The 25,516-nt window shown below is 52.0% G+C and overlaps 2 protein-coding genes across 3 annotated transcripts; both read left to right on the top strand.

Annotated features, from left to right (window-relative positions):
* Positions 1 to 1,025: 1,025 nt before the first annotated feature.
* PSMD9 (proteasome 26S subunit, non-ATPase 9) lies at positions 1,026 to 4,766 on the top strand. The gene is made up of 6 exons (XM_027652070.1): positions 1,026 to 1,186; positions 1,296 to 1,398; positions 2,184 to 2,377; positions 2,834 to 2,935; positions 3,441 to 3,529; positions 3,835 to 4,766. The coding sequence occupies exons 1-6, from the start codon at positions 1,073 to 1,075 to the stop codon at positions 3,860 to 3,862; spliced, it is 630 nt and encodes a 209-aa protein (XP_027507871.1). The 5' UTR covers positions 1,026 to 1,072; the 3' UTR covers positions 3,863 to 4,766.
* A 956-nt stretch (positions 4,767 to 5,722) lies between these two features.
* Positions 5,723 to 25,363, top strand: WDR66 (WD repeat domain 66). 2 transcript variants are annotated; one of them, XM_027652065.1, is made up of 22 exons: positions 5,723 to 5,889; positions 6,353 to 6,575; positions 7,669 to 8,046; positions 8,188 to 8,328; positions 8,609 to 8,718; positions 9,196 to 9,304; positions 9,742 to 9,822; positions 10,227 to 10,304; positions 10,826 to 10,870; positions 11,190 to 11,407; positions 11,968 to 12,141; positions 14,178 to 14,425; positions 14,526 to 14,674; positions 15,414 to 15,587; positions 15,858 to 16,042; positions 16,548 to 16,662; positions 16,880 to 17,043; positions 19,749 to 19,839; positions 20,048 to 20,191; positions 22,766 to 22,994; positions 24,123 to 24,224; positions 25,068 to 25,363. In XM_027652065.1, exons 2-22 carry the CDS (start codon positions 6,534 to 6,536, stop codon positions 25,193 to 25,195), a joined length of 3,105 nt encoding a protein of 1,034 aa, XP_027507866.1. In that variant the 5' UTR covers positions 5,723 to 5,889; positions 6,353 to 6,533; the 3' UTR covers positions 25,196 to 25,363. The 2 variants fall into 2 exon arrangements, with proteins under 2 accessions (XP_027507866.1, XP_027507867.1); XM_027652066.1 differs by having other exon boundaries at positions 5,800 to 5,889; positions 6,353 to 6,567.
* Positions 25,364 to 25,516: the final 153 nt, after the last annotated feature.

A 25,516-nucleotide genomic window follows, 5' to 3' on the forward strand; every position in this document is an offset into this window, starting at 1 on the left:
ACTCTCCCTGGGGGACATGGATGCTGTGCACCATCCTGGCACGTGTGCACCGGCTGGAGAGGGGCCAGCAGCAGGAACAGGGTCACTACAGGGCACCAGCACAGCTGTGCCACTCCATGTCACCACCACCAGAGCTGTGTAATCCAGTGGCAGTGACACTGCTGTGCCACCAGATGACACCATCTGTGTCATCTGTGTCACTACCCGTGGCACTACCACAGCTGTGTAACCCTACGGCAGTGCCACTGCTGTGTCACCCCATGGCACAATCAGAGCTGTGTGACCCAGTGAGAATGACACTGCTGTGCCACCCAACGTCACCACCAGAGCTGTGTAATCCAAGTGACACCGGTACCGCTGTGCCACCCCACATCACCACCACAGCTCTGTAACCCTATGGCAGTGACACTGCTGTGCCACCACATGTCACCATCAGAGCTGTTAAGTGGCGGTGACACTGCTGTGCCATTCCACATCACCACCACCACTGTGCCACCACATGCCACCATCAGAGCTGTTTTACTCAGTGACACTGCTGTACCACCCCATGTCACCGCCACCGCTGTGCCACCCCATGTCACCATCACAGCTGTGCAACCCAGTGACACTGACACTGCTGTGCCACCCCATGTCACCATCAGAGCTGTTTTACTCAGTGACACTGCTGTACCACCCCATGTCACCGCCACCGCTGTGCCACCCCATGTCACCATCACAGCTGTGCAACCCAGTGACAGTGACACTGCTGTGCCACCCCATGTCACCACCAGAGCTGTGTAAGTGGCAGTGACACTGCTGTGCCATGCCATGTCACCGCCCCTGCTCTGTAACCCAGTGGCGGTGACACCGCTGTCCCACCCCACGCTGTCCCCGCCCCGGTCCCTCTGACCCCGCCCCCGGAGCGCTGACCCCGCCCCAGTCATCTGGCCCCACCCCGTCCCTCCGGCCCCGCCCCCGGTGTACTGACCACGCCCCCGTCCCTCTGGCCCCGCCCCCGTCCCTCCGGCCCCGCCCCCCCGGTCCGTCCCGGCCGCCGTCGCTGCGGGTCCCGCCCGTCGCACCCGTCCCGGCCATGGCGGAGCCCGGCGGGGGCCGCCCCGTCACCGTCAGCGACGTGCAGCAGCTGGTGCGCAGGAAGGACGAGATCGAGGCGCAGATCAAGGCCTGCTACGAGCTGCTGGAGGGGGTCGGTGCCGGGGGCGCGGCGGGGCGGGGGGGGGCGCGGGGCCGGGCAGCGCTCCCGCCCCAATGCCAACCCCATCCCGACCCCATCCCAACCTTCTCTTCCCTTGCAGCAAAAGGGCGTCGGGATGCACGAGCCACTGGTGGACGCCGAGGGCTTCCCCCGCAACGACATCGACCTGTACCAAGTGCGCACCGCGCGGCACAACATCATCTGTGAGCGGGGAACGGCGCGGGGGGCCCTTCCCGGGGCTGGGATGAGCCGGGAGCTCGGGATGTGTGCGGGAACCCGGGGCGTGTGCGGGAATCCGGGATGTGTGCGGGAATCCGGGAGGGCCCCTGCTCTGTGTCGGCCCCTGCGCTGGGTAAACACCCTGGAACGGCGGCGACACCCTTTAATTCTCTCAAACCCCTCCTGTTCCTTGTAATTCCTCAAAATTACCTGCACTGAGCCTCTTTCCCAGTGGTTCTGCTCAGTGCTCGGAGCTGGTGGATCGGCTGAGTCAGTAAAACGCTTTTGTCCACGTGTTGCTGCCGCAGCAGCATCAAAATTCTGCCTGTGCTTTGGAGCCCTTTGGGATCTGTGCAGTACAGCAAAGCTTTTCTGGGGTGTTTGTAGGATAAACTTAGGGTAAGAAACAGCCTGGTGTTTGTTTTGTCCCTGTGCCCTGTCTTTGGGGAGGGATTTTGCTCTCCATGTGTAACAGTAGGTGACCGTGATGGAAAGAGAACTTCAGCTTTCACTGTGTTCTCAGGGATTGTGGCACTCCCGGCCCTGCTGCCCTCATGTGTTTACCAAAATTTGTAGGGTGGTTTTCTCAGCGTCTGATTTTGGCTGATAAACATCTGCCAGGCTGGCAGGAGGCCCCAGGAGATAGACCAGGACCAGCAGAGGTTCTTGCTGAGCTCAGAGACACCCAGAACACGGTTCTGCAGAGGGACTGAGAGGCCTTGGGTGGAACCTGCTCCTGCTCCCCTTATGCTCACGATGTCACCCACAGGTCTGCAGAACGATCACAAGGCCTTGATGAAGCAGGTGGAGGAGGCTCTGCACCAGCTGCACGCCCGGGAGAAGGAGAAGCAAGCCAGGGATGAGGCAGAGGCCTTGGCAGAGGCCATGAGCCAGAACCAGAGCCTGCCACAGCCCTTTGCCAAAGTGAACGCTGTGACCCCGGGATCCCCTGCCAGTGTCTCGGTAGGTTGGGGACAGCTCCTGGGGAAGGCTTTGTCTGGAGCCAGAGAGAAAACATAGCTGATGGCTTGGTCTGTCTCTTGTTAGGAAGTGGGAATAAGCTGTAGGGTTGATTAGGGTGTCCCCCCTTTGTTTGGTCACACTGGGGTGTCCTGTGCATAGAGTAGTTGCTGTACAGGAACGAGGTGGGCGCTGTCTCAGCTGTATCTTGGCACCACACAGCTCATCCCACGCCTCACTGACCATTCTAGCCTTGGTATTTTTTTCCCATAAAATAGGACAGAGGAATGAGTACTTCCCTCCTCCTATGGACATGGAGAGGGTGTGATGTAGTTCAGCTGCCTGAGTGGTGAGAAATGTCGTAGCACCACTCTGTGCTGGGTGAAGTTCCTGTGTTACTCCCTGCATTATTACCTGTCTTTGGAGAATGCAGATGCTCATCTCTCTTTCTCTGTCCAGGGACTTCAGGTTGATGACGAGATTGTGGAGTTTGGTTCTGTCAACGCAAACAACTTCCAGAACCTGCAGAATGTTGCCACAGTGGTGCAGCACAGCGAGGGGGTGAGCTCATTTCTGCCATGACTGCATTCTCTACCTGGCACTGTTAGCCACAGCTTTTTCTATGGAACTTGGATCTCTGGAATTATCATTTCCCTGTCAGAAAAAGTGTCAAGATTCATTCTGTGCTGTTGTAGCCTTGTTTTCTCACAGCATTGAGCCAATTACTGATGGGTAGGAGAGCTGAGAGGTGTGAGAGGTGTGTGCTCTTGGCTGTGGGCATCATGTTGTTCCTGCAGCAGCAGCCAGCATTGCTGTGCCACCCTTGTGGACTGGCCAAAGAATCTACCACAGCCTTAAGTGCTTTATAGTGGAAGTGAGAAATTTCCTGGAGATGTCTCCACACAGAACACTCTCTTCCAGTTACAGCTACAGGAATAGGAATGGGTGCTGCTGCAGAACAGCTCTCTGGGCTTAATGAGGAAGGAAAAGAAGGTAGAAGAGAGATGACTTGCTGATGGAAAATTGAAATATTTCTTTTAATTTTTATATTTTTCCTCCCTTTCAGAGACCCCTGAGTGTGACTGTGATCCGTGGTGGCAGGAGGGTGCACGTGGGGTTGACTCCAAAGCGCTGGGCTGGGAAGGGCCTCCTGGGGTGAGCTGATGTTTCACTTCCTAGAGGGGATGAGGCTTTCAGCAGCTCAGAACACATTTCCTGAGCAGGGCCAGCTCTGGGCTCTGCCCTCAGTGTGTCACTGCACCCTGTGACAGCCTGGGAGCTGGAGGCTTTGCACAGGAATACAGGGAGTCAAGTTCCATGGGAGGAAGGTCTCAGGGGCTGGTTTGTCTGGTAGAGGAAACCAGTGGAGGAGGGTTGTGGAGGGTTTGATTCATCCCATGTTGGATCTCTTGTTGGAGAACTGAGATTTTCATGTTTCCTTCTGTTCTTTTCTTTTTCAGCTGCAATATCATTCCCCTGCAAAGATGACCATCACTTAGAAAACAATAAAGCTGAAGCTTGTGCCTGCTTTCTGGACTCTGATCTAGTTTGAGAACATCCCCACGTGTTGTTGCTGTGACCTCTGGTCCCAGAGCCTGAAGGGGTTCTGGCAGAGCAGGGCCTGCCTGAAATTCAGAATTGCACTGGTTGTCAGTGTAGAGTTGCAAGATGTGGATTCTCACCTCTTCTACCTTGTAGCACTTTAGAATAAGGCCCTAGAGAGACCCAAACCTCTCTTGATATAGGCTCTGAAGAGCTTGAAATACTCTTATTTGGTGATAATGGAACATTATCTTTTTCCCCCTCCAAAATTTCTCACTGAATATCTTGTAATACCTGCTAAAAACTTCTAGAGCACTTTTTGATGCCTCTCATAGTAGATGACAGGTAAGAAATATGCAAGGTTGATACTTTATCTTCCCCACATTACCACAATTTTTAAAGTTGCTGAACATACTGAAAGGATTTTTGGAATGCCCAATTATTTTCAGTCAGTGAGATAAGGAATAGGGGTTATAATTCTACTTTTGTTTACTTTTAGTAGTTCACGTAGTTATGATAAAAGTGCTCCCAATCTGGCTTCTCTCTCTCTTTTTTTAAAATGTTTTTGTATTTATTTGTGGGAGTTGGCTTTGGAGTGTTGTCCTGGTTTCAGCCAGGACAGGGGTTACCTTTATGTGCCTCCCATTCCGTTCTCCATCCATGGGGAGGGGGAGAGTGAGTGAGTGGTGCTGGGGTGTTTTCAGTGGGAACACTAAATTGGGGAGTACCATTCCTAACCTAGGACAGGTTTGAGGGGATTTCAGGGATGACTGATTTGTTTTAAGCTTGTTTCCAGTTGAACTTCAAAATACTCTCCCAAAACAATAAAGCTGAGTGTTGCCTCTCTCCATTCTCGTAGAAGTTATTATTTGGGGCAGAGTTGAGTGGGTTAAATGCAAACCTGCACAGACACAGAGTAATGACTCCTGACCTTGCAGAGCCCAGGTAAGCTGCATGCCCTGCAATAGTGCTTCATAAACAAGTTGTGGCATAAGTAACATATCACTGGTAAGGAGCAATTTTGTAATGATTAACAGACCTGAAACAGACTGAAAAAGTGGACTATTAGAGGTGAGAACAAAAGCAGCATGTCTGAACAAGCCTGATGCACTGAACACGCTGCCTCCTTGCATGTGGCGGAGATGGGGAGTTATGGTGGTGCATCCCACTCTCCCCCCACCCAGGGAGGGGTAAGGACCAAAATCTGCTTTCGTAGGGACACCAAATCCTGCTCCTGAAGCTGCAGAACTCCCTGATTGTGCCGCAGAGGGGTTGGAGCAGTGTCTCCAGTTCGGGGAGATAGTGGGAGCTGATAACAAAAGTCCTTTCTGCTCCCAGCAGGGTGCCAGGCTCTTGCTGCGCAGAAGGAGAAACATATTAAGTTTAGAAATTGTTATTATTTGAGCTCAACAGCAAAGCTGGGTCAACAAATGGGAGCACTTGGAGCTGATTGTCTGCAGGGGTGAGGCCAGAGCATGGAGGGATCCCCAGGATCAGGGTCCCCTGTGCAAGTGCCATCCTGGCAGAGAGGATGGTGGGGGGACCTGGCAGGGGATGGGGGATGATTTTTCTTGCTTTAGCTCCACTTTTCCTGCTCAGAGGAGCCACGGGAGCACAGCTGCCTACAACTCCCTGGGGGGTTATTGGGTGAAGATCCCTCAGGGCGAGGGTTTGGTCCCAAAGGGCTCCGGCGATGCCAAGAGGGGCTTTGTCACAGCCACGAGCGGGATTTAGGCTCGGGCAGGGCGAAGGGCCCAATGTGTCTCCCCCTCCAGGTGCCTGCCTTGGGCGGGGGGTCAGTGCCGCCTCTCCCTGCAGCCGGTGGGGGTGAGGAGGGTCTCCCCTTGTCTCCCCTTCCAGCCCCTCTCCCCGGTTGTCTCCCGGAGCAGCCGCTGGCGCAGCCGGTGCCGCCGGTGCGGCCGTTGCCTGGGAACGGCGCTCGGAGCCAAAGGGACGCGGGGATCGCTGTGTCGGTGAGCGAGGGGGTCCCAGGGGAGTCTCCGGGCCTGGAGGGGGCTTGGGAACGGCTCTGTGTGACCCCGGTGACACCCGCGGGGTCCCCGAGCGGCTGTTCCCGAGCTCCCGTCCTGCCCGCCGGGGCCGGGGGAGGGTTTTCCCAGGGCCCCTTCCCGCTCCCGTGAAAGTTTTCCGCGCACAAGGTTTTAGTGTTGGCTCGAATCCAGACCCGTGAAGCCGGAGATGAAGCAGCTGCCGCCCAGGAGCTGCCCGTCTGCTTATGGGGACTGGGATAAAACCCATACAAAGGGAAAAGTCCACGCCTGGCGCGGGGGGGTGGGGAGGGAGCCTGAGCTCAGCTGGAATAACTGGGGTTGTGCTGGGCTTGCTTGTGCTCAGGAGGAGTGTTACTGGAGCTGAAAAGGGCTCTGGGACCCGTTTCCCATCTTCACAGGTGCCCTTTCTTTCTGCTGTGCCCAGTTCCAGGTCGCTGTGGTGCAGCCAGACCCTGGGGAAGTGTGTGTGGGGGAGAGTATTCCAGAGCATCTCCACATCCCAGCTCCCTGGAAGGAGAGTGAAGGTGCGGGTGGATGGTTCGTGTGAAGTTACACCAGAGGAGCCCACTGAGGGAAAACCAGGAATAAGCAGTGAGCTCAAGGAGATGCCCCAGGACAGACAGACAGCTCAGGAGATGGGTGAGCAGGTGAGAGCAGTCCCATGGCAAGTCCTGCCCGAGACAAGATCTGGGGCAAAATCTGATGGAAACAGAGCCCCTGGATCCAGGATAGTGTCTCCCGGGTGTGGTTTACCCCAAGACATCCCAGGGGAGGGGTGTTGGGGGGCTTGGCAGAGGCAGCATCTCTGTGTAGTCTCAGTCCAGCGTCAATATTTGCTGACACTTGAGCTGCCTGGAGCCACCTGAGCGGGAAGGAACCCGGCTCCTCCCTGGGCTGAATGAAATGTTATCTCACCTCCCTCGAACCAGGAACTGTCCAAGAGGGGCTTAGACCTTACAGGAGAGATTGCTGTGGGAAATCCAGTAGTCCAGCGGGGAGAGGCAAAAGCTGGTGTGGATCCCAAGAACAAGATTAAGTGGTCAGTGGTTAAACTGAGGAACCCCTGACCGGGGCTGCTGCCAGCTCTGCCCCCAGGGCTGGTTAATACATTTACTGACAGGCTGGTGAGGGGCTGAGGAAGGTGGTGGTGGGATTTTTAGCCTCCCTTTCTGTCTGCTGGCCGGGCAGCAGGGCTGGGATTGCTGCTGAGCCCTTCACAGTCAGCTCAGCTCCACCTCCAGGACCCGATTCCCCTGGTTTTAACCTCAGTTTGCCATTGCTCCCTCTCCAACCCATGACCATGTGCCCTGTTGCAGCAATGAATAACCATTGCTGGGGGATAGTCAGAGGGTGGACATCAGAAAGGACAGAGTTCACAGGACCTACAGGTTAGTTTTGGAGGAAAACCTGGGCATCTTAGCCCTGGTGATAGGAGCTCCCTGAGGAGGTTCTGATGTGAGGTGCAGGATGCTGAGGAGGTTCAAAGAGGCCAAGGTTATATGTGCAGAAGGAGAAGCAGCAGCTGTTGGGAAACTTTCCATGGAATTTTTTTCCCCCTGGTACAAATCCATAGGCAATTTGGACAGGAGCAAAGGAGTATCTTTGTATTGGAGCCTACCCTGAGAGTGATGTAGGTTGGATCTGAGATGTGCTGGGGTTCATTCTCACTACCTGCAGGGCAGTCCCCACCCAGATCAGCCCAGGAGCCAGCACCCACCAAAATCTCTCTCCCTTTCCAAGGATCCCCTTGCTGCTGCCAAGGAGAAGGAAGGACCACCAGAGGATGCTGGAGCAGATGAACCATTGTGTCCCCCATCAACTCCTTCAGGGATGGGGATCCTAGACACCCTGCCCAGCACCTGGGCTGGGAGCCAGGATGCCCTGGGGGAAGACATTTCTAGGACATCATGCCTGAAGGGTGCTGGGCCCCCTAAACCACCCCCAGCACTCTCTGAGCCCAAGGGGGCCATTTCCAGCCCTCACTCAGGTTGCAGGAAGCAGGACACACAGCAGAGGAGCAGTATGAATGACCAAAATGATGGCTCTTCCAGCTTGGTGTGGGGAGCCAAGCCAGGGATGCTATTCCAAAAGGACAGGGAGAGCAGCCCTCACTCTCTTGTGAGTACCAATGGGCACAGTGCCACTGTGATGGTCCACATGGCACCCAGTGCTCCCACCTTGCTCTCTTCTATCACCCCAGACCTTGTGTGGCTTTTTTGTCCTGTCTGCTAAGAGCCAGGATCTCCCTCTTCCCTGCAGAACCTGTCCTGGGTGTTTGGCTACAACAGCAGCCTGGCTGTGCATGGCCTGATGGACGGGGAGGACCGGGTGCTCCTGTACATCTCCTCCCACACAGTGGTCATCCACGATGTCCTGGGGAACAGGCAGTACCACCTGCAGGTCTGGCACACAACCCATGCGTCTCCTTCCTCCTCCTCCCCTTTTCCCAGACTCCTTCCCTCCCTCTCCTCTCCCAGTGCTCAGGGGTCACCTACAACTTTGCCCATGCAAAGGGGTGCGTTGATTTGCTCACGCACTTGTCGCAGTTCCCAACATGTGGTGGTGGAAGGCACTTTGTGTGGGGTTGCAGCAGTGATCTCATGAGCAGAGCAGCTTGATGGGTGCTTTAAACAGCCCCGGTCTGGAGCCTCCAAGGCTATTTGCTGCTTCCCTTTCCCAGGGCCATGCAAATGTCATTTCTTGTCTGTGTGTGAGTGAGGACAAGCGCTGGGTTGCGACTGCCGACCGAGGGCCAGACGCTCTGATCATTGTGTGGGACTCATTCTCTGGGTAAGCTCCCAGGAACCTCCTCTTTAGAACCCCCTATGTCCAGTACATCACTTAGGACTGACTCCAGCCTCAGCTGAGGGTGAAATGGGAGAACACAGGGATGGACTAAAGCAGCAAAGGAGCTGAAACCAAACTTCACTGTCCTCATATCACCCACACCCACAGGACAATGAGATGGGGCTGAACTCCCCCAGACTAAGTATAACACATCTCCAAGCTGTAGTATTTTCTTTAAAAATCCCTGGTGAGTTGTTTCCCAGCACCATTTACTTGGGAGGAAGGGATGGAGGGGACACTGAGTCAGCTGCTCCCACAGCAGCACTGGTGTTTGTAGCCTCCCTCTCTCCCTCTCTCCTTCCCTCTCTTCCTATGTCCCTTCCTCCATGCAGACCAGGGTGGGCAGTGCCACAGATTTTGCCAAGTGATTACCTTGAGGCCCTGTGCTGCCTGAGCCCCCACGAGGTGTTTGCTCCATAGGGTACCGGTGCGCACCATCTTCGAGAGCCACCCGGAGGACGGGGTCTGTGCTATCGCCATTTCCCGGGATGCAAAGTATCTGGTGACCATTAGTGCTGGCAGAGTGCAGGTAAAGAGAATATCTCCTCTTCCATGGCTTTCCAGGATAAAGCCCTGGAAGTTTTTCCCAGTGCAGCACAGGGGAGGGGGGAATTCAGATGGGGAGAGCAGGAGAGAAGGGGAGTGGGTTTGCAGAGTGATGGCTTGATTTTGCTGAGCCATTAGAAGACAGACCTGGATTTCATTAAAGTCAATGCTGTGGAGTTGAGAAAATGCATCTTAATTTGGGATAAAAGCCTCTGACTTCATCACTTTCATTGAAGCAATTTCCACTATTATTTCCTGAAATTAATCTCTCTGCTTCCAGACCATGCTGGGTTTTACCCTGCTCCAGTCCCTTATGCCCCACCATCCCCTGCAGCAGGGGGAAAATGGGGTTCACCTGGCTCTCCCAAGCTCCTAGAAAGCCACATGTGTTGTTTGGGCTTTTCTTCCCTTCTCTCCCAGAGAGTTTGTGTTTGGAGGTGGACTTTGCCCACCGAGAAACCCCTGTGCAGCACAGAGCTGAGGCCTGAGTTTGGGTATCAGGTGAGTGACCACAGCTGAGGGGGGCAGAGAGGCTGGACTGGGCAGAACTGGTCAGAACTGGGCAGCCCCATTGCCCTGCTCCCATCCAGTATGGGGCTGCTGCTAGATACTGGCTGGAGATGGGAGGGAGGATCACATCCCATCCCTGGGGTAACCCAATGCGATGGAGCATCTCAGGGGGTTATCCCTGCTCCTCTGATGCCTGACAGACACAGGGTGCAGAGGGGACCCCAAGGGGGGTGTCCCTGCTCCCAGAGTAGGGAGCACAGGGAATCTGCCCTCTGTTTTCAGCTCAGTGCAGTGGAGAAGTGGGTTTTGGATAAAAGCAGATGTTTTGCATGGAAGAGTAAGCAGAAAGCATCACTCAGCTTGGTGCTAATGCAATTCTCACCTTTCAATTTCAGAATTATGTCATTTTTAACCCTCAAGATCCCCATGAGTTTGTCAGCAACAGCAAAACCCAGGTGATATTTTACCTGTGGGTAAGTAGGGACATGGGCAGTTGTGTTTCTGGTGCCAGAAAGGAGGTGGCAGGAGGGGAACATGCTGGACAGGCAGTGCAGGCTGTGGGGTCACGTGTCTGCCCATGACTGGGGTCACACTTTGCTTTGCAGATCTGCCCCTGCCCTCACCCACCTCGCCCTCCCCACTCCCTGCCCTGTCTAGACTCCAGGGTGGTCTTGGCAAAGTGTAGCCCTCCCTCTATTCCCACACTGGGTCAGTCCAAGCTGTGGCAGGGATGCTCTCCTCCTCTCCCACTCCTGCTTTCCTGTGGGCCCTCATGTGCCTCATGCCAGTCAGCAGCTTTTGGAAGAGGAGCAGGTAGAGGGAAAGGATGTTTTTGTGTTCTCTAGAAGGTCTTGGAGAGCCTTTCTGCCTCAGGAGCCCTGCTTTTGTCACCACGGTGTGGTGCCAGTGCCCATATGATGGAGAGGGGACATGCTGACACTGCAGAGCACAGCTCCCAAATCCTTGTCCTGGATGTTTTATCTGCTTTCCCCAGGGTGATGCTGGTTTGCAGTATGGAACACCACTCCTGAGCAACAAGGTGAGCACAGGGGGACCACAGCACGTCCCCTTCTTGGCTTTCCTCCTGGCAGCAGCACTGCCCCTTCCTATCTCCCTGACCAAAACCATGTGGCCATGTCCCCAGCCTGTCCCCCTCAGTCTCTGGAAGGGATAAGCCAGGGTTGCCTGAGCTGAGGTCAGGATACCCCAGTGTATCTTCTCCTGGGGCTCTTGTCTCTGATGGTCCTGCCGTGGGACAGGGAGGGAATGTCACGTGAGAACCAAGCAGAAACATCTCTGCTTGGGAGGGCAGAGCCAGCGCTCGGGATGAACACGTGGCCTCGCTGCTCTCCCTGCAGACCTTCAGGAGTGTGGTGGGACGCTTCAGCCAGACAGTTTTCCATTTTAACAACTCCCAAGCTCTGACGGGCACCTCGGCCGGGAAGGTGGTGGTGTGGGATGTGGTCGATCCCCGAACTGATCCCAAGGAGCAGCAGGCCAGGCCTCTCGGAATGACCCCCACCAAAATGGTGTCTGTGCAGAAGGAGAGTCTCACCGTGCTCCAGGTGTTGGAGAGGTAACGGGGAGGCCGTTTTCAGTAGCTGTAGGTACAGTCCTTGTGTATCTCAGCCACAGCAACAGCAGAGAACTACAGCCAAGTGTTGGAGTTCTAAATCTCTTGGCAGCGTGAGAGGACCAGGAAAACTCTGGAAGAAAGTGCTGCTGGTTTGTGTGTAATTTTCCAGGGATGGATTTGGCTGGGGGGAAAAATAAGATTGAACATCACGGTGATGTGATGCCAGCTCTGCTGGGGTGGCTCAGATACTGGCTCAGCCTCCCGGCCGTCACCGGCAGAGGGAGCAGACAGCCACCAAACGCCGCGACAGCCCTGGGGACAGGGCAGGGACAGGGCAGGGTCACAGCCTTGGGGACAGGGCAGGGACACCACAGGGTCGCAGCAGAGCCGCTGGTTTCTGCACAGCCCTGGGCTTACTCCCGCACCTCTTTGCAGGGCTCTGCTCGTGTCCTTGTGCCGAGAAATGGGGAAGAGATTTCCTTCTGCCTAAGGGTGCTATGCAAGAAATATTTGGGAGTTGTCAATCAGTGTGTTGGTTAATAACTTTCCCTTCCTTGCAGCTGTATAGTAACAGGTGATGTGAAAGGGCACATTAAATTCTACGATGGGGAGCTGCTGCTGCTCAGCCTCTACAGCCACAGCAAAGTGGGTCCCATTCGGTCCCTCTCCTTCTCCACAACCCTTCGTGATCCTCCTGATGCCTTCCCAGCCAGAAGCCAGTCCTTCCTCACCAGGTGAGTGCCTCTTTACAAACCCAGGTCCTCTCCTGTTTTTGCCCTGCAGCTGAAAGCCGGGGAGGTGTCAGTGGAACCTGGGGAGGTGGTTTGTAACAGCTTGGGAGGTGGTCAGTGAAAGCTGCCCTGTGGGCTTCTGCACGGTCTGGAGCAGGTTTCAACCCTGTGCCCAGGCTTTTGGGCAGGACATGGACAGGGAGGCAGGATGGAAAGGAATGTGCCCCTTTATTCCTCTTTTCCATTTGGGGTGTTTGTCCCACCTGCCCACCAGAGAGAAGCAGGGGACTCTCCTGGGCATCCCTCTCTGCCTGCAGACCACAGGCATCTCCCAGCAGCTGTAAACTCCAGGGAGGCTCCAGCACGTCCTAAATTCTGAACTTGATGTGATATCTTGGCACAGACACATCATCAGTGCAGGCAGGGTGATGATCAGTTTCTCTGTCACATCCCCGGAACACCAGGCAGTGCTAATGCCGAGCCTCCAGCTCTCTCTGGGCCCCTTAATCCCCCCCTTAAACCCCTCCCATGGATGGCTATATCCAGTTGGATTTTATCATGGCTTGCCAAGCTGATCGGGGCAGTGGCACCAGCGCTGGGTTGCACCACCTCAACACAGGAGCCTGGGACAGCCCCAGCCTGGTCACCAGCCCCTCTCTGTCCCTCCGTGTGATGTAGCTGTGCCTGAGGATTTATAGGGAGTCTGCAGACCAGATGAAGCTGTTGTGTGGCTCCATCCAGCCTGCAAACCATATGTCTGTCACTCCCGTTCAGGCTCTCCTGGCAACATCTTTTCTCAGCCGCACGTGTTTTCCAAAGAGCCATGTGGGACAGATTCCTCTCCAGCCTGGAGCAGTGCCCTGGGGAACGGTTTGGTTTCCCTGTCTCTGGTCTCTGTTGTCTCATCCCTCCTTCTGGGTCGCTGCTGCAACTCCTGCCACTTGCAGCTGCTCTGGGCAGAATGAAAGGCAGAAAATCGAAGGGGAAACCTTGAGCCTGTTTGTCTCAGCAGGCTGGTGGGATCAGGAATGGCTGGAGAGCCCAGCTAAGGCACAAAAGAGGCACAGAGTCCATCAGTGCCTGGGCCAGATGTGCATGAAGTGATGACTGTCACAGGCCAGCTGGCAAAGAGGCTGCTTTTCCCCACTCGTGCAGCCACACCTCTGTCTGTGCAACTCCAGGATTCAGCCTGGAGAAGACTCCAAGGAGACCTTATAGCACCTTCCAGTACCTCAAGGGCTCCAAGAGAGCTGGAGAGGGAGTTTGGACAAGGGTGTGGAGTGATAGGACAAGGGGGAATGGCTTAATAGTGGCAGAGGGCAGAGTTAGGTTGGATATAGGCTTGAAGCAATGTGGTCTGGTGGAAGGTGTCCCTGCCCATGCCAGGGGGGCTGGAACAAGACGAGCTTTAAGCCTTCATACCCAAACCAGTCTGGGATTTCTGTGTGGTCCTCTCTTATCCCTTTAACTGGGTCCAGACCCTCAGACCTCAACCAGACTGAGACTATACATATTTGTGCATAATTATTCAGATTTCTGCTTCACACATGCCCAGTGCCACAGCGAGACCCTCTCTGCTGTGTTGGGTGAGCAGACAGGAACCATCCTGTCTGTGCTGTGGGACTGAAACTGTCCTCTGACCTTGTCCGTGGCAGGGTGGTCAATGTGGAGCCACTGACAATGGTGACGTGGAGACACGTGAAAGGACTATTCAGAGTATCTTGAATTGCTCATTTGTCTGTGTCACACACCAGCAACTTGCAAACAGCAAAAGCTCCCCAGATGTCATTCATCTTCTGCCTTGCTCAGCCAAGTAGAAAATGGACCTGGCTCCAGTATCTCCCTGAGACGATTTCCCAGGTCGTGAATAAAAAGTGCCACCTGCCCTCCGGGTCAAGGAGTGTTTGCATGGTGCATATCACAAAATATAAGAGATTGTCCAACTAAGTTGCAAAAAGAGACTGATGTGTAATATAGCTTGGAGGGACATGAGCCAGCGAGTCTGATTCATCAAATTCTGTTTCTCTCACGCTAAACAGGAACTTTATCCTTTCAACCTCTGATGCAACCGTGTTCCATGTTGCAACAGACAGTGCAGACTTTGAAAAAGTCCTGGAAGAGGCGAAGAAAGCTGTGAGTGCCATCGCCTGTCACCCGCAGCAGACACTGGTGGCCGTGGGGAGTCCCTGTGGGCTGCTGAAGCTGTGGGACTACCAGCACACCAAGTACCTGGCTAGCAGGATATTCCCCGAGGCTGGCATCCAGTGCTTATCCTATGACCCTGAAGGTATCCTGGCGTCGTGACCTCCCTGTGTGACCTCCTCCCAGGCACTGGGCTTCCCGGGAGGAGCGGTGGAGCCGTGAGAGTTTTCTGGCGTGTTTTCCAGGTTATTTTCTGGCCGCTGGTTTTACTGATGGAAGCGTTCACATCCTCGATGCGATTTCCCTTCAGTCCAGCTGCAAGGAACTCCGGTTCTCGCAGGGTCCCGTGACTCACATCAGCTTCTCTCACAATTCCGAGTACCTCGCAACCGCTGTAAGCTTGTTTTTTCCGCTCGGTGATTTACATGCGCTGCTCGTCCTGCAGCTTTGGGAGGGACTGGGAATTGCCGGCCGTCCTGCAAGGCACGGAGGGCTGTTCCTCCCCCGGGGCTTCGTGACTCTGAAATGCTTTTCCTGGCTCAAAGAGTCACTCTGTAAAAACGTCACCAGTCCCAGCTGCTCCACAGAGCCGCTGCTGGCAGCGTCCCATCTCTAACTTTAGTGACAAGTCTTAGCTCTGTGTCCATCTGTAGGAAGGGCTGGAGCAGGGATTTCCTCCTGGCTGGTGCTCTGTGAGAGGGGCTGCTCCCTCCATCCCATGTCTCAGTGTCAAGGCAGTGTTGAGGCAATTTGGCACAGAGATTGTAGCAACTGGTGACGATCTGTTCAAAGAAAAGATTCCCCTTTCCTGCACATATGCCAGGACACAGCAGTGGGAAGCATCTTCCTTGTGATTTCTGGGGAGTCACAGAATTCAGTTTACTGCCCCTCTGTGTGAGCACAGCAGGGGATGGCTTGGATGCTCCAGCCAGGCTGAGGACTGCTGTGGTGTTGCTGTGGTGCTGCCCTTGGGAGCAGCTGCCCAAATCTGTCTGGCCCAGTGTTTTATCCTGGCTGTGACTCTAAACTTCCTCAGGGGACTCCAAAACTGAAAGGGCCAAGCTAAGCCCAGAGAGGAAGCAGGGGATGAGCATGGGGACTGTGACTTGTTGACCTTTGTGCTGTCATTGCAGGATGAGAAATACTCAGTGATCGTTTACAAGAAAGTCCTGCAAAACGGGCGCAGATGCTGGGAACACCTGGCAGGGCTGGACTCCCACTACAAACCCATCCGGAGCATCCTCTTTGGGGTCCAGTCAGGCAGCAATGAGCCCAGGCTCCTGAGCCTCGGGGAGGACCGGCAGCTGGTGGGTGGATGTGAAAGTCTAATGGACAGTAAAGATTTGGGGTTAAAGTGGCAGGGCTGGACAAGGACATCAAGGGAGGCTCCGTGTGTGGTTCTATGCCTCCCAACCCTGTCCCCACCAGCTCGATTGCTGGAGGTTGTTTCTCAGCCTGATCTCAGGGCTGAGGCTCTGCTACTGCAGGCTTCTCCAGGAGATGCTAAATCCCGTTAATCCACAAGGTCCAGGGTGCTGGCAGACCACAGGGGAGTTGTTTCCTTGTCTTCCCTCCAGGTTGAATATGACCTGAGCAGCAGCATCAAGGACCACCTGGTGGTCACACACAGGGACCGGGTGGAGCAGAGTGCGGTGCCCCTGTGCTTGGCCTGGTACCCACAGCTCAGCACCGAGTCCTTTATCCTCACTGCCAACAACTGCTACAAAATGAAGCTCCTCAACGCAATGACCAAAATGTGCAGGTAGAGGATTGATTCAGGCCTACAGCTGCCCAGGACCCCCATCCTGACCCTGTGTTCTCCTTGGTCTAATGACCACCCTACTCCCACCCATGAGAATGTGTTTGTACATCTGTGATGCAGATCTTGGGATGACTCTAGGGACCCCTAGGTCAGTTATGTCCACTCTGCTGTTCACTACCATGTCATCTAGTAAGGCTATGGCTTCAGGTGGGTCTTGGTCTGCTCAGCATATTGGATTTGAGACACAGCTGTTCAACGTCAGATAAAGAGACAGGAGTCCGGATAAGCAAAGCACAATAATCCTTGAGCACTAAATTAATTTCTGAGCCCCAGTGTGGTCCCTTCTAGCCAGGGACCCTGTCCTGTCCTGTTCTCTCAGCCAGTAGTACAAAGCCTTTGCACCCCCACACCTCCCATATCTACCCATCCTTCCACACAGCAGCTGTTTAGAGAGGCAAAATGTTTTGTGAGCTCTAGAATGGATAAATATGTTGTTTGCCTTTAGAAAGACCCTTTTGGGACCAACCTATGGCTCCCCATTGGAGAAGATACAAATCCTCCCAGTGACAAGCACTGCGGACCCCAAGCAGTACTACCTGGTGTACATTACAAAGGACAAGGTATGGAGCCCCACCTGCCCCAGCTGTACAAGAGCCACCGTTTGCAGAGCTGGTAGTCCTTGAGGAATTTCACTGGAGGTAAAACCATGTATAGGCTGGTCCTGACTGAGAGCTGAGCGAGCTCCTGGGAGGAGGAGGCAGCACTGCCCCAGCGTGCAGTGCCCCAGCCCTTCTATAGGACTCCCAGCCCTCCCAGACTCTCTCTCTCTCTTTACAGGTGGGCTTGCAGATTTTGCCTGTTGATGGCAACCCCCACAAGTCCTCAGCCTTCATTTGCCACCCGGATGGTGCCTCTGACCTTGCCAGCTCCTATGACGGGCGTTACATCTTTACAGCGGGGGGGAGCGACTGCACTGTTATGAAATGGAAGGTCAACCTAAGGTGAGTATGGCAGGAAGGAGAAAGGAGTCCTGTTACCACTTTCCACAGTTGAAGCAAATGCTTTCCAGCATTTACACTGAAAATGGGGCTTTTGTCCCGTTTTTGTGCCAGGTGTCTGTGTCCAGAGGAGTTAAAGCAGGCAGAGTGGTTGGTCATGGAGAGTTTCTTTGCAGGGCTCTCTTGAACATGGGTCCTCTGGAGGCAGGTGATAAAGTCCTGCAGCTTCTCTCTCCTTCCACAGCACATGCCCACGACCAGGCCAACAAACTGCATCTGGCAAGGGGGATCATGAGGTGGAGGACAGGTCCCAGCACTCATGGAAGCAGGAGACCCACAACTCGCTGAGGGGAGCAGGAGGGAAGGTTGGCAGCATCTCTGCTCAATCCTGTGGGCTGTCAGCTCCCAGACACCTGGCCTGACATTGGGGTCAATAGTTTAGTAAGAGTTCAGCATGGTGGGCACGTGTGACACTGGGGGTGGGGGCATGGCAGTGGGGTCAGCCTGCATTGTAGTGACCTGTTGGGCCCCAAGCAGCTGTGTGGGGTGTCAGCTAAAACAGGAGGGACACATTTTTGGAGGGTTTTGTTCCCCTCCATGTGATGCATCTGCATAGTCATAGTGGGGATTAAGCCAGCAAACCTCGCAGGGGATGGACATAACACATACAAAATATTCCAATCTGGGAAATGGTACCTAAATGGTAAGAAGTTGGGCAGAGGATTCTGTGGTCCTTGTGAGGGCCTGGCTATTGTGATGGGAGATTGTCAGGGTTAGGCCAGGACCAGAGTAGCAGTACTGGCTGCAGGAGGAGTGCACAGGGTGACTGCTCATACAAAAGTGTCTGCTCTCCAAATGGGATAGGCATTTGCTGGGAAATCCCCCCTGCATTTGAAGACTGGATTTAGACAAGCCACCTTAATCCTATAAAGCTTTGCTTACATGAATAAATGAGCTGCAGTAAATGGGGTGGCTGGAAGAGTGAAGGCAGCTCTAAAAAACAAGGATCTCCAGGCTCTGGCCCGGAACATCCCCAATGAACCCTGCCAGGCTTCTCCCCCCGTTCTCTGCAAGTTTTCCTCTGCCAGCTCCCTCAGCAGCTGTGCCAGATGTGTGCTCCCATGTGGCAGCAAAGGCAGGATATATATTTTGGTTTCTTTGCCTGTCAAGGACGAAAGCTGCTCGTTGTAGCACCTGTGCAGGGCAGAGGGCTCCCCTTTGCGGGCGTGGCTGCAGGTGCCCAGGAGATACCCGTGACATAGAAAGGAACTGTGAATGACAGAAAAGCTCCAGGGCAGCATGGAATGACTTCACACTTCAGAGACTGGAAAGGGAGCCTAGTCCATGGCAGAGCTGGGATAGTGTGGCATGATCTCTGTCAGTCTGTGCTGGTTTGTTTCTTTTAAATCCTGCACATCACCCTGCTAACACAGAGCACGTCTCCTGGTTTCTGGCAAATCAACCCCATGGGAGCTGGCTTTTAGCTCTCTCTCCTGTGTTTGCCTTTTGGTGTGCACCTGTGAAACCCTCACCTTCCTAGGACAAAGGCTTTGTGCTTAGGACATGTGCTGGTCCTGCATAAAACACTTCTTACAGGTACCACTTGCTCTGAGGAAAGCCCAAAGGGTGCTGAGCCAGCTCACCTTCATGTGCCAGAACAAAGGAAACCTGGTTGGAAAAGCAATGGGTTTATTTATTTTCTTTTCCACTTTGTGTGGCTTAAGCAGTCGGGGGTCAGGATAAGCGACATTTTAAGGAAGGCAATAGAATATAAATGATCCTTCTTTATAATGGTTGGCCAGGGTCCAGGCAACATTGAATTTCTATGTAATTTGTTTTTTGAGCGAAGTTCTTGATGAGCTAATTATCATTTTATTGCTGCTTCTGGCATCTTGTGCATCTCCACTGTGTTTAATACCCAGATAACTTAATTATGAAAAAAGCATGAAGCTTGCAAAAAAACCCCAGTGGAAGCAGCACTGCCGAGGTGTGTGAGAGCTGCAGCTCTGCTGCCAGGCGTGGGGTATTATGTGGCAATGCTACGGCATGATTGCACTTCCAGGCTTGGTTTCTCTTTACATCTGCACAAGCCAAATGGATTCTTTTGGCTCCAACTGCCTATGAAATTGAAACAAAGAGGTGGCTACTGAGGCGCTTTCAGTCTAATGCCGACTGCACCTGCGACACCGTCACCCGCCACAGCTCAGGAAGTGGAGTAATGGATTGCACCGAGTTATTGGGGAAAAATGTGTTAGATCAAGGAACAGGGAGCTTGGGTTTGTGTGGTTTATTGCAAACACCAAGCCCCGGCCTTCTCTGCATGTTCAAAATGCTGATCTAGCTAATTCATCTCCCTCAATGTCTCTATAAGGAAGCAGAAAAGCTAAATGCCAGACACCAAGTTCAAGTCCATGGAAAAGCTCCTGGCTCCCAGCCCTGTACTCATTCCACTAAACAAGAGGACCATTCAGTAATAATTAATTCCCACACTGTGCTATTGTATGTAAAACCTGTGTATGAAATATGCTGTAGAAGTGCAGCTGATGATAAAATAGCACATGGTTCAAGGCAGTGCTTTTCTTTCCTGAATTCTGAGGCCCTGGGATTTTATTTATTGAAAGTGTATGAGAACAATGACTAGAAAGGGAACCGTGAAACCTCTCCTCACATGAACCCTTCCTGTACCTTCTTTTCTCTACTTCTGCCAGTGCCTTGGATGCTGCTGCTTTCCTGGGTGGGGAGGACATGATCCCATTCTACAACCTCCTGGATGGTGGCAGAGAAGGCGAATTCTTCAGGGTAATTATGCTCACTGTGAACACCATCTGGCCACATCTGGTTGGAGTTTAAAATTCATTTATACAGGCCAGCCATTCCCTTATTTTTTATCCAGATCACCTTCAACAACAATCCCATTGATATGCCTGTTAGTAAATCCTAAAAGGAGCCTTATCTTCCATGCCTGTTGTTAACTGATCTTCACAGTATTCTTTTGAATCCCTGGCAGGAACTGGAAGACTATTTTTACTATGCACAGATATGCAGCCAAGGTACAAATACACTGGAGAACAGACAGGTGTCAACGCACATTCCCTTGGAGGAAATTCCTTCTGTAATGAGAGCAATAGGATTTTATCCATCAGAGGAAGAGGTCGGTCAGTTGTTTTTATTGTTGTTATTAAAAAAAAAAAAGAGCAAGACTGATTGCATTTACCAAGTGTCCCAAGGGCCATATTCTGACCATTGCCATGTTGGATTGCTCCAGGGTGTATTTGTTGGCATTCAACGTATTTAACTGGTCTGCATCAATACAGTAGTGGTCAGAATCCAGCAGCAAATTCCTCAAAAAGTAATGATTCCTTGCTAGTAAGTTGGGAAACCACCGGGGCTGAGCAAACCTGGAGCCTGATGGTTCAGAACCATTCAACAGGACAATCTCAGGGTCTTCTGGAGGCTGGGGGCTCTGCCACCACTGCAGAGGTGGGTTTCTTCAGAAGGTGAAAGTAGGGGAATAAATCTTCCTTTGGCTCCCAAGGATAGAAGCCTCCAACCTTCCAATGTCCGTGGGTAAAGTGCTTTGGTCCCTCTGTGACTTGTACTAGTGGCTGAGCAGCATGTGGTTGGTAGGATGTGGTTGAGTCCCTCCAGGTTGGATAGAGACTCAACCAGAGTGTCCTATATGTGCTACCAGTGTGGGTGAGAATGTCCAGCTCAATGCAGTCACTCATCTGGACGTTGACAGAGCCTCTCTTTCTTGTTCTGCTTGGGACTGATGAAAGAATGATTTTAGATGGAGACAGTGGCGTTTACTCCCATGGAATGTAAAGTTCTTTCACTAACTGATAAACCCTGCAGAAGCTCTCTCTGAGGTTACCTTTAAGGTTGCAACAGCAGAGCTTCCTATCAAACATTTCTCAAGAGCTTTTTAGCTTCAAATTTAACAGCAGACAGACACAACTGATATAATAAAGGTGCTGTTCCTTCCCCTTTTGTGGCTGTTTCTCCAAGGCAGTTTGTATTGTATACAAACCTCATTTGTAATGTGTAACCTGACAAAAGGGTAATTAAAGCACATACAAAAAAATTACTGAATCTGAGGCAAGGAGATTTAAATAATGGCCTCTTTGCACCAGCCACAGCCCTGTCACTGCAGAGGGGTTCTCCCCAGGGAAGTGGTGCATCACTGAGCTCCCTTCATCTGCCCGCAGGGGAGGTTGTTCATCTCTGCCATGGCACACGAACCCACGGGCTGCTGAGATGGTCCTGTGAGTCAGTGCCACCCCATCTGCCCAGGAATGCTCTGCCAGGAGAGCCAGCAGATGGGAGGCAGGACCTTTGTCACAGCCACCATCTAACAGACGTGCTTTGGAGCCCCCACAACCAGCAAATGTTTGTCTGAGCCAGGGCTGCTTTGCCCTGGTGTCAAGCTGTGGCATTATCCCCTCATACTGTGTTAGAGCTTTTCCTTGGGTTATTACATTTTTGCCTCTTGGGGACAAGGAGAATATATTCCCCTGGGACATGTCTCTGAAAGAATAATTGATAACCCCTCCCTGCCTCCCACCCCAAATTAAAATATAAACAGCGTTTCAGGCATGGAAACAGAGGTGCTAAGCTGTTGTGAAACCAGACAACCTACAATCTGCTCCTCGAGGCAGGCAGGACAGTAATAAAATCCACAAAGTTCGTCTCTCTAGAGTGTTTTAATATAGGAAAAGCAGGAGGGAGAAAAGGCAGCTTGGACTGACTAGCAAAGCTTTTGGGAATAGGTGTTTTTCTTTTGTAGTTCAGTGGGATTGATATAAAACCTAATCCCAGCTCAGCCAGAGCTGAGTGAAAATGACTGTTCTTGCTTGGCGTGACATTTGCTACAAGAAAAATATAAGGCTGAGATTTCCCTCTTCCCCAGGCTTCATTCAGTGGAAAAACTTGTGACACAAGGACAAAGGCCCAAGGCTGAATGCAAAGTCCTCCCCGGGGAGATCTTGCATCAGCCTCCCTTCCCGGGGAGCAGCAGGCTTGGTACGTGTTGGCACGGGGAATTCTCCCGGCGTTTCTCTGCTGCCCCTGTACCTCCGAAGGGGCTGCGAGTACAATGAGGGCATGGAGCAGATGCTGCCTTTTGGACACACATCTGCCAACGGGGCTGACTCACAGCACCAGACTTCAGTAAAACCACCCAGCATGGCCAGTGCTTGCTGTTTGTCCGAGAGGAGAGTGCAGGCTGTCAGCCGCACTGAGTATGTTTGGATTTGGCTTGTGCGGTGGCAGAACCTCACCAGACACGTGTCAGAGGGGGGGAAGATTGTTCGTGCCAGCCAGGGTGTGCAGCCTGGTTTTGTGGGGACTCTCATGCACGTGCTCCTGCAGCAGGGATGGTGTGTTTACCAGTTTGTGGTTTGCCTGCCCGCTGTCCCCAGAGTGGAGACACAGCTGTGGCAAAGGTACCGGTAACAGCTGCAGAGTCACCGAGTGCCCGTCATGAGAGAGGAAATCCAAAATGACAACGTGTGTGCAACCCCCATCTTTACCTTATGTCATCATGTCAGCAAGTGTGTAACTGTTGGCTGTGCCCATCCTCAGCTGCCGAGTGCAGCTTCCCACTGGGATACCCACTGTGGTACCAGTATGTGCACGGTTATGGTACGTCGGCATTCACCAGATCGGAAACTGGCCCGATGCTCTGCAAAAAATGTGTAACAATCTGTCTTGTCTTGATCTTTAGATTGAAGAAATGATAAATGAGGTAAAATTCAGCAAGTACATGGATGGTGGAGAACAAGTGACAGAAATCAATTTGGAGGATTTTATCAAACTTTATATAAATCATCGACCTGCGCTTGGCTTGTCGATGAAAAGCCTACAACGAGCGTTTCAGGTTCTTGGTTATGATAACGAGAAGGGAGACAAAGTTATTGACAGAGGAGACTTACTGTCTCTGCTTCAGTGCAGAGGTGAGTTATTTCTCTTCTAATATTAGTTTTATGCTTGCTAGTTCTGCCTGCAATTTCAGAACTTATTCACTGCAGCAAAAAATTAATCTGGAACTACAGTTTTGTAACCAGGGCAGGCGTGGGGAGCCGCTTGTTTTAAGATTTTAAATTGAATAATCACATCTATTGTCTCAGCTGCTCTTCTTTTACTGCTCTGGAAATCTCTGCTGGCCTGAAGTATCTTGGCTGTCAAATGATGAGTATGGATCTTGGTAATATGTATCCTTCTTCCAGTGTGCCCTTATCTGAATCACTGTTCTCTGTTACAGTCAAGCAGGCTTTGGCAAGGTAGTATAAAACTGATAAAAAGGGCACAAGAAAAGAGGGATGAAATTAGTCAGTCCTGAACTGAATCTGTGTGAAAGACTGAAAAGATGTGATGGTTTAGTTGAGCTGAATCAGGAAGAACATTGTAAATGCATGTATAAATATAACTGTGACCAGTGCCATAGAGTGGTAAATAACAAACTTTTATTGTCTTATTCCTGGCGTAAAAGTGCAGCTGAGCATTAAAACAGGTAAAGGGAAATGCTGGTTGACTCAGTACCTCACCTGGTAAGACTCCTTGACACAAAGATCCTTGGAAACCAAGGATTCAACCAGTGTGAGAAAGGTTAGTTATTTATATGGATGGTGTGAACATCCATAAATAGATACATGAGATAGAACAGTTTCATAACAGATCTATAACCTCATGCTTCAGGGCATGAGCCAACCGCTAACTGGGAACAAGTGCCATGTCCACATTATTCCAAGATACTAAATCAAGACTTCTCCACCTTTCTCTTCCTCCTCTATGTGAAAATGGCTACACAGACTGTGGTCTCTACCAGGAATTCTCCAGTGGGAATAGAAGCTCAAGCAATATAGCCTAAAGTGCAGTATACCTCAAGTGCAATATAGCCTAAAGAGCTGTCTGCATTAGAATTTCTCCCTTCAATTAACATTTTTCCCCAAAATGCAAGAGAGGCCGAATCTCCTTTTGAACTGTCCTGTTCTGTTTGTGCACTGTTCCCGTTCAAATTCCTTTCTAGTTTTTGTGCTCTCGACCCCATAACCCATGGGCTGACCTTGCTGTGTTGTGTGCAGGAGAGCAGATGACCGAGGATGAGCTGGCCCAGTGTCTGACCACCCTGCTGGGCAGGCGACATGGGAGACGAGGATCTGAACCAGACATCTACGATCCCTCAGGTACAGGATTAGCATTCCACACAGCACAGAAGCAGGATTGCTTCAATTCCCAAATGGAACAATTTAAATTTCAAACCCATTTACCCTGTTAGGCCAAGAGAGCTGTCAAAACTGCTCAGACAGGATTGCAAAAATAGTCACAGAGCTACAGATTGTCCTTCATCCACGCAGCGATCACACGGGTGTATCTAAAAATAAATGGACAATGAACTATAACTGGGGCCTGACAAGATTACATTGCTGTTTATCTGCTGGCTGGAACTGAAATTAGAAACATACAGGGAAATCCCAGAGCTGGTTTCACCCAGGCAGCAGTGCCCATTGTAACAGAGCTGTTGGTAACGACTGCATTTGTCTGCAATTTATGTCCCAGTCCACACCAGTCTGGAACAGCAAATTACAGCATTGATTTCAGCCAAGTGGCTGTATTTAATTGCCCATTGTAGTTGGAACCGCATTTTCGTATGATTTGTGTCCCAGTCCCCACCAGTTTGGAACAGCATCTGTTTAGGGTCATTGGAATGGGCAGCACACAGCAAAGGTGCAGCTCCCAAAGGGAACTGCCTGGTTCTGCAAAGCAACTTCGAAATCCCTGGATTCCTTAAGGTCCTAAAATCACATTAAATTGCCAGAGTGTAAATGTTGTCCCATGACCCCTCTCAGGCAGGGACCTGCTACAAGGTGAGACTTGCAGATTTGACAGGTTCCTGATATAAATACATAAAATGTTAAGCAAGTAAACCATCATTTTTTCATGGTTACTTCACTTACAAATTTTACTGACCTGGAAAGCCATTTTTACATCACTACTGTATGTCTTGTGGTGTTGTTACTGCTCTCCAGGTGCAGCAGCTTTGATTGAAGAAGAAATTCCAGAAGAAATCACAGCAGAGATATTTGCTGCTGACATTCTTGGCTTACCTATTGCTGCACAAGAAAAAAAGAACGGAAGGAAAGAGGCAAACCTCTGATCTACAAAGACTCGGAATCACAGCTGCCACAAGGTTTCCGCTTCGTTCCTTCTTTCTGGACTCCTCTCCTCAAATATCCGCAAAATTTGTGTTTTATGTTTATTAGAAAGTAAAGGTCACATAGTTGCATTTCAGTCAAACTCTAGAATAAACCCCCAGCTTAGCACATGCCACAAACCTGTAATTTCCCACCTATGTAGGGAAACACTGGGGTGGCTGTAGAATGAAGCAGGTGGCCACCCCAGCCTTGGCTGGAGCCTTCCTAGAATTTATTTCAGGTGGGTTTATGCCAGATGCAGTCTATTTTCATTATGTTAAGAC

Source organism: Corapipo altera, unplaced genomic scaffold, assembly GCF_003945725.1.
Source record: "Corapipo altera isolate COAL_440 unplaced genomic scaffold, ASM394572v1 67, whole genome shotgun sequence".
NCBI classification, from domain to species: domain Eukaryota; kingdom Metazoa; phylum Chordata; class Aves; order Passeriformes; family Pipridae; genus Corapipo; species Corapipo altera.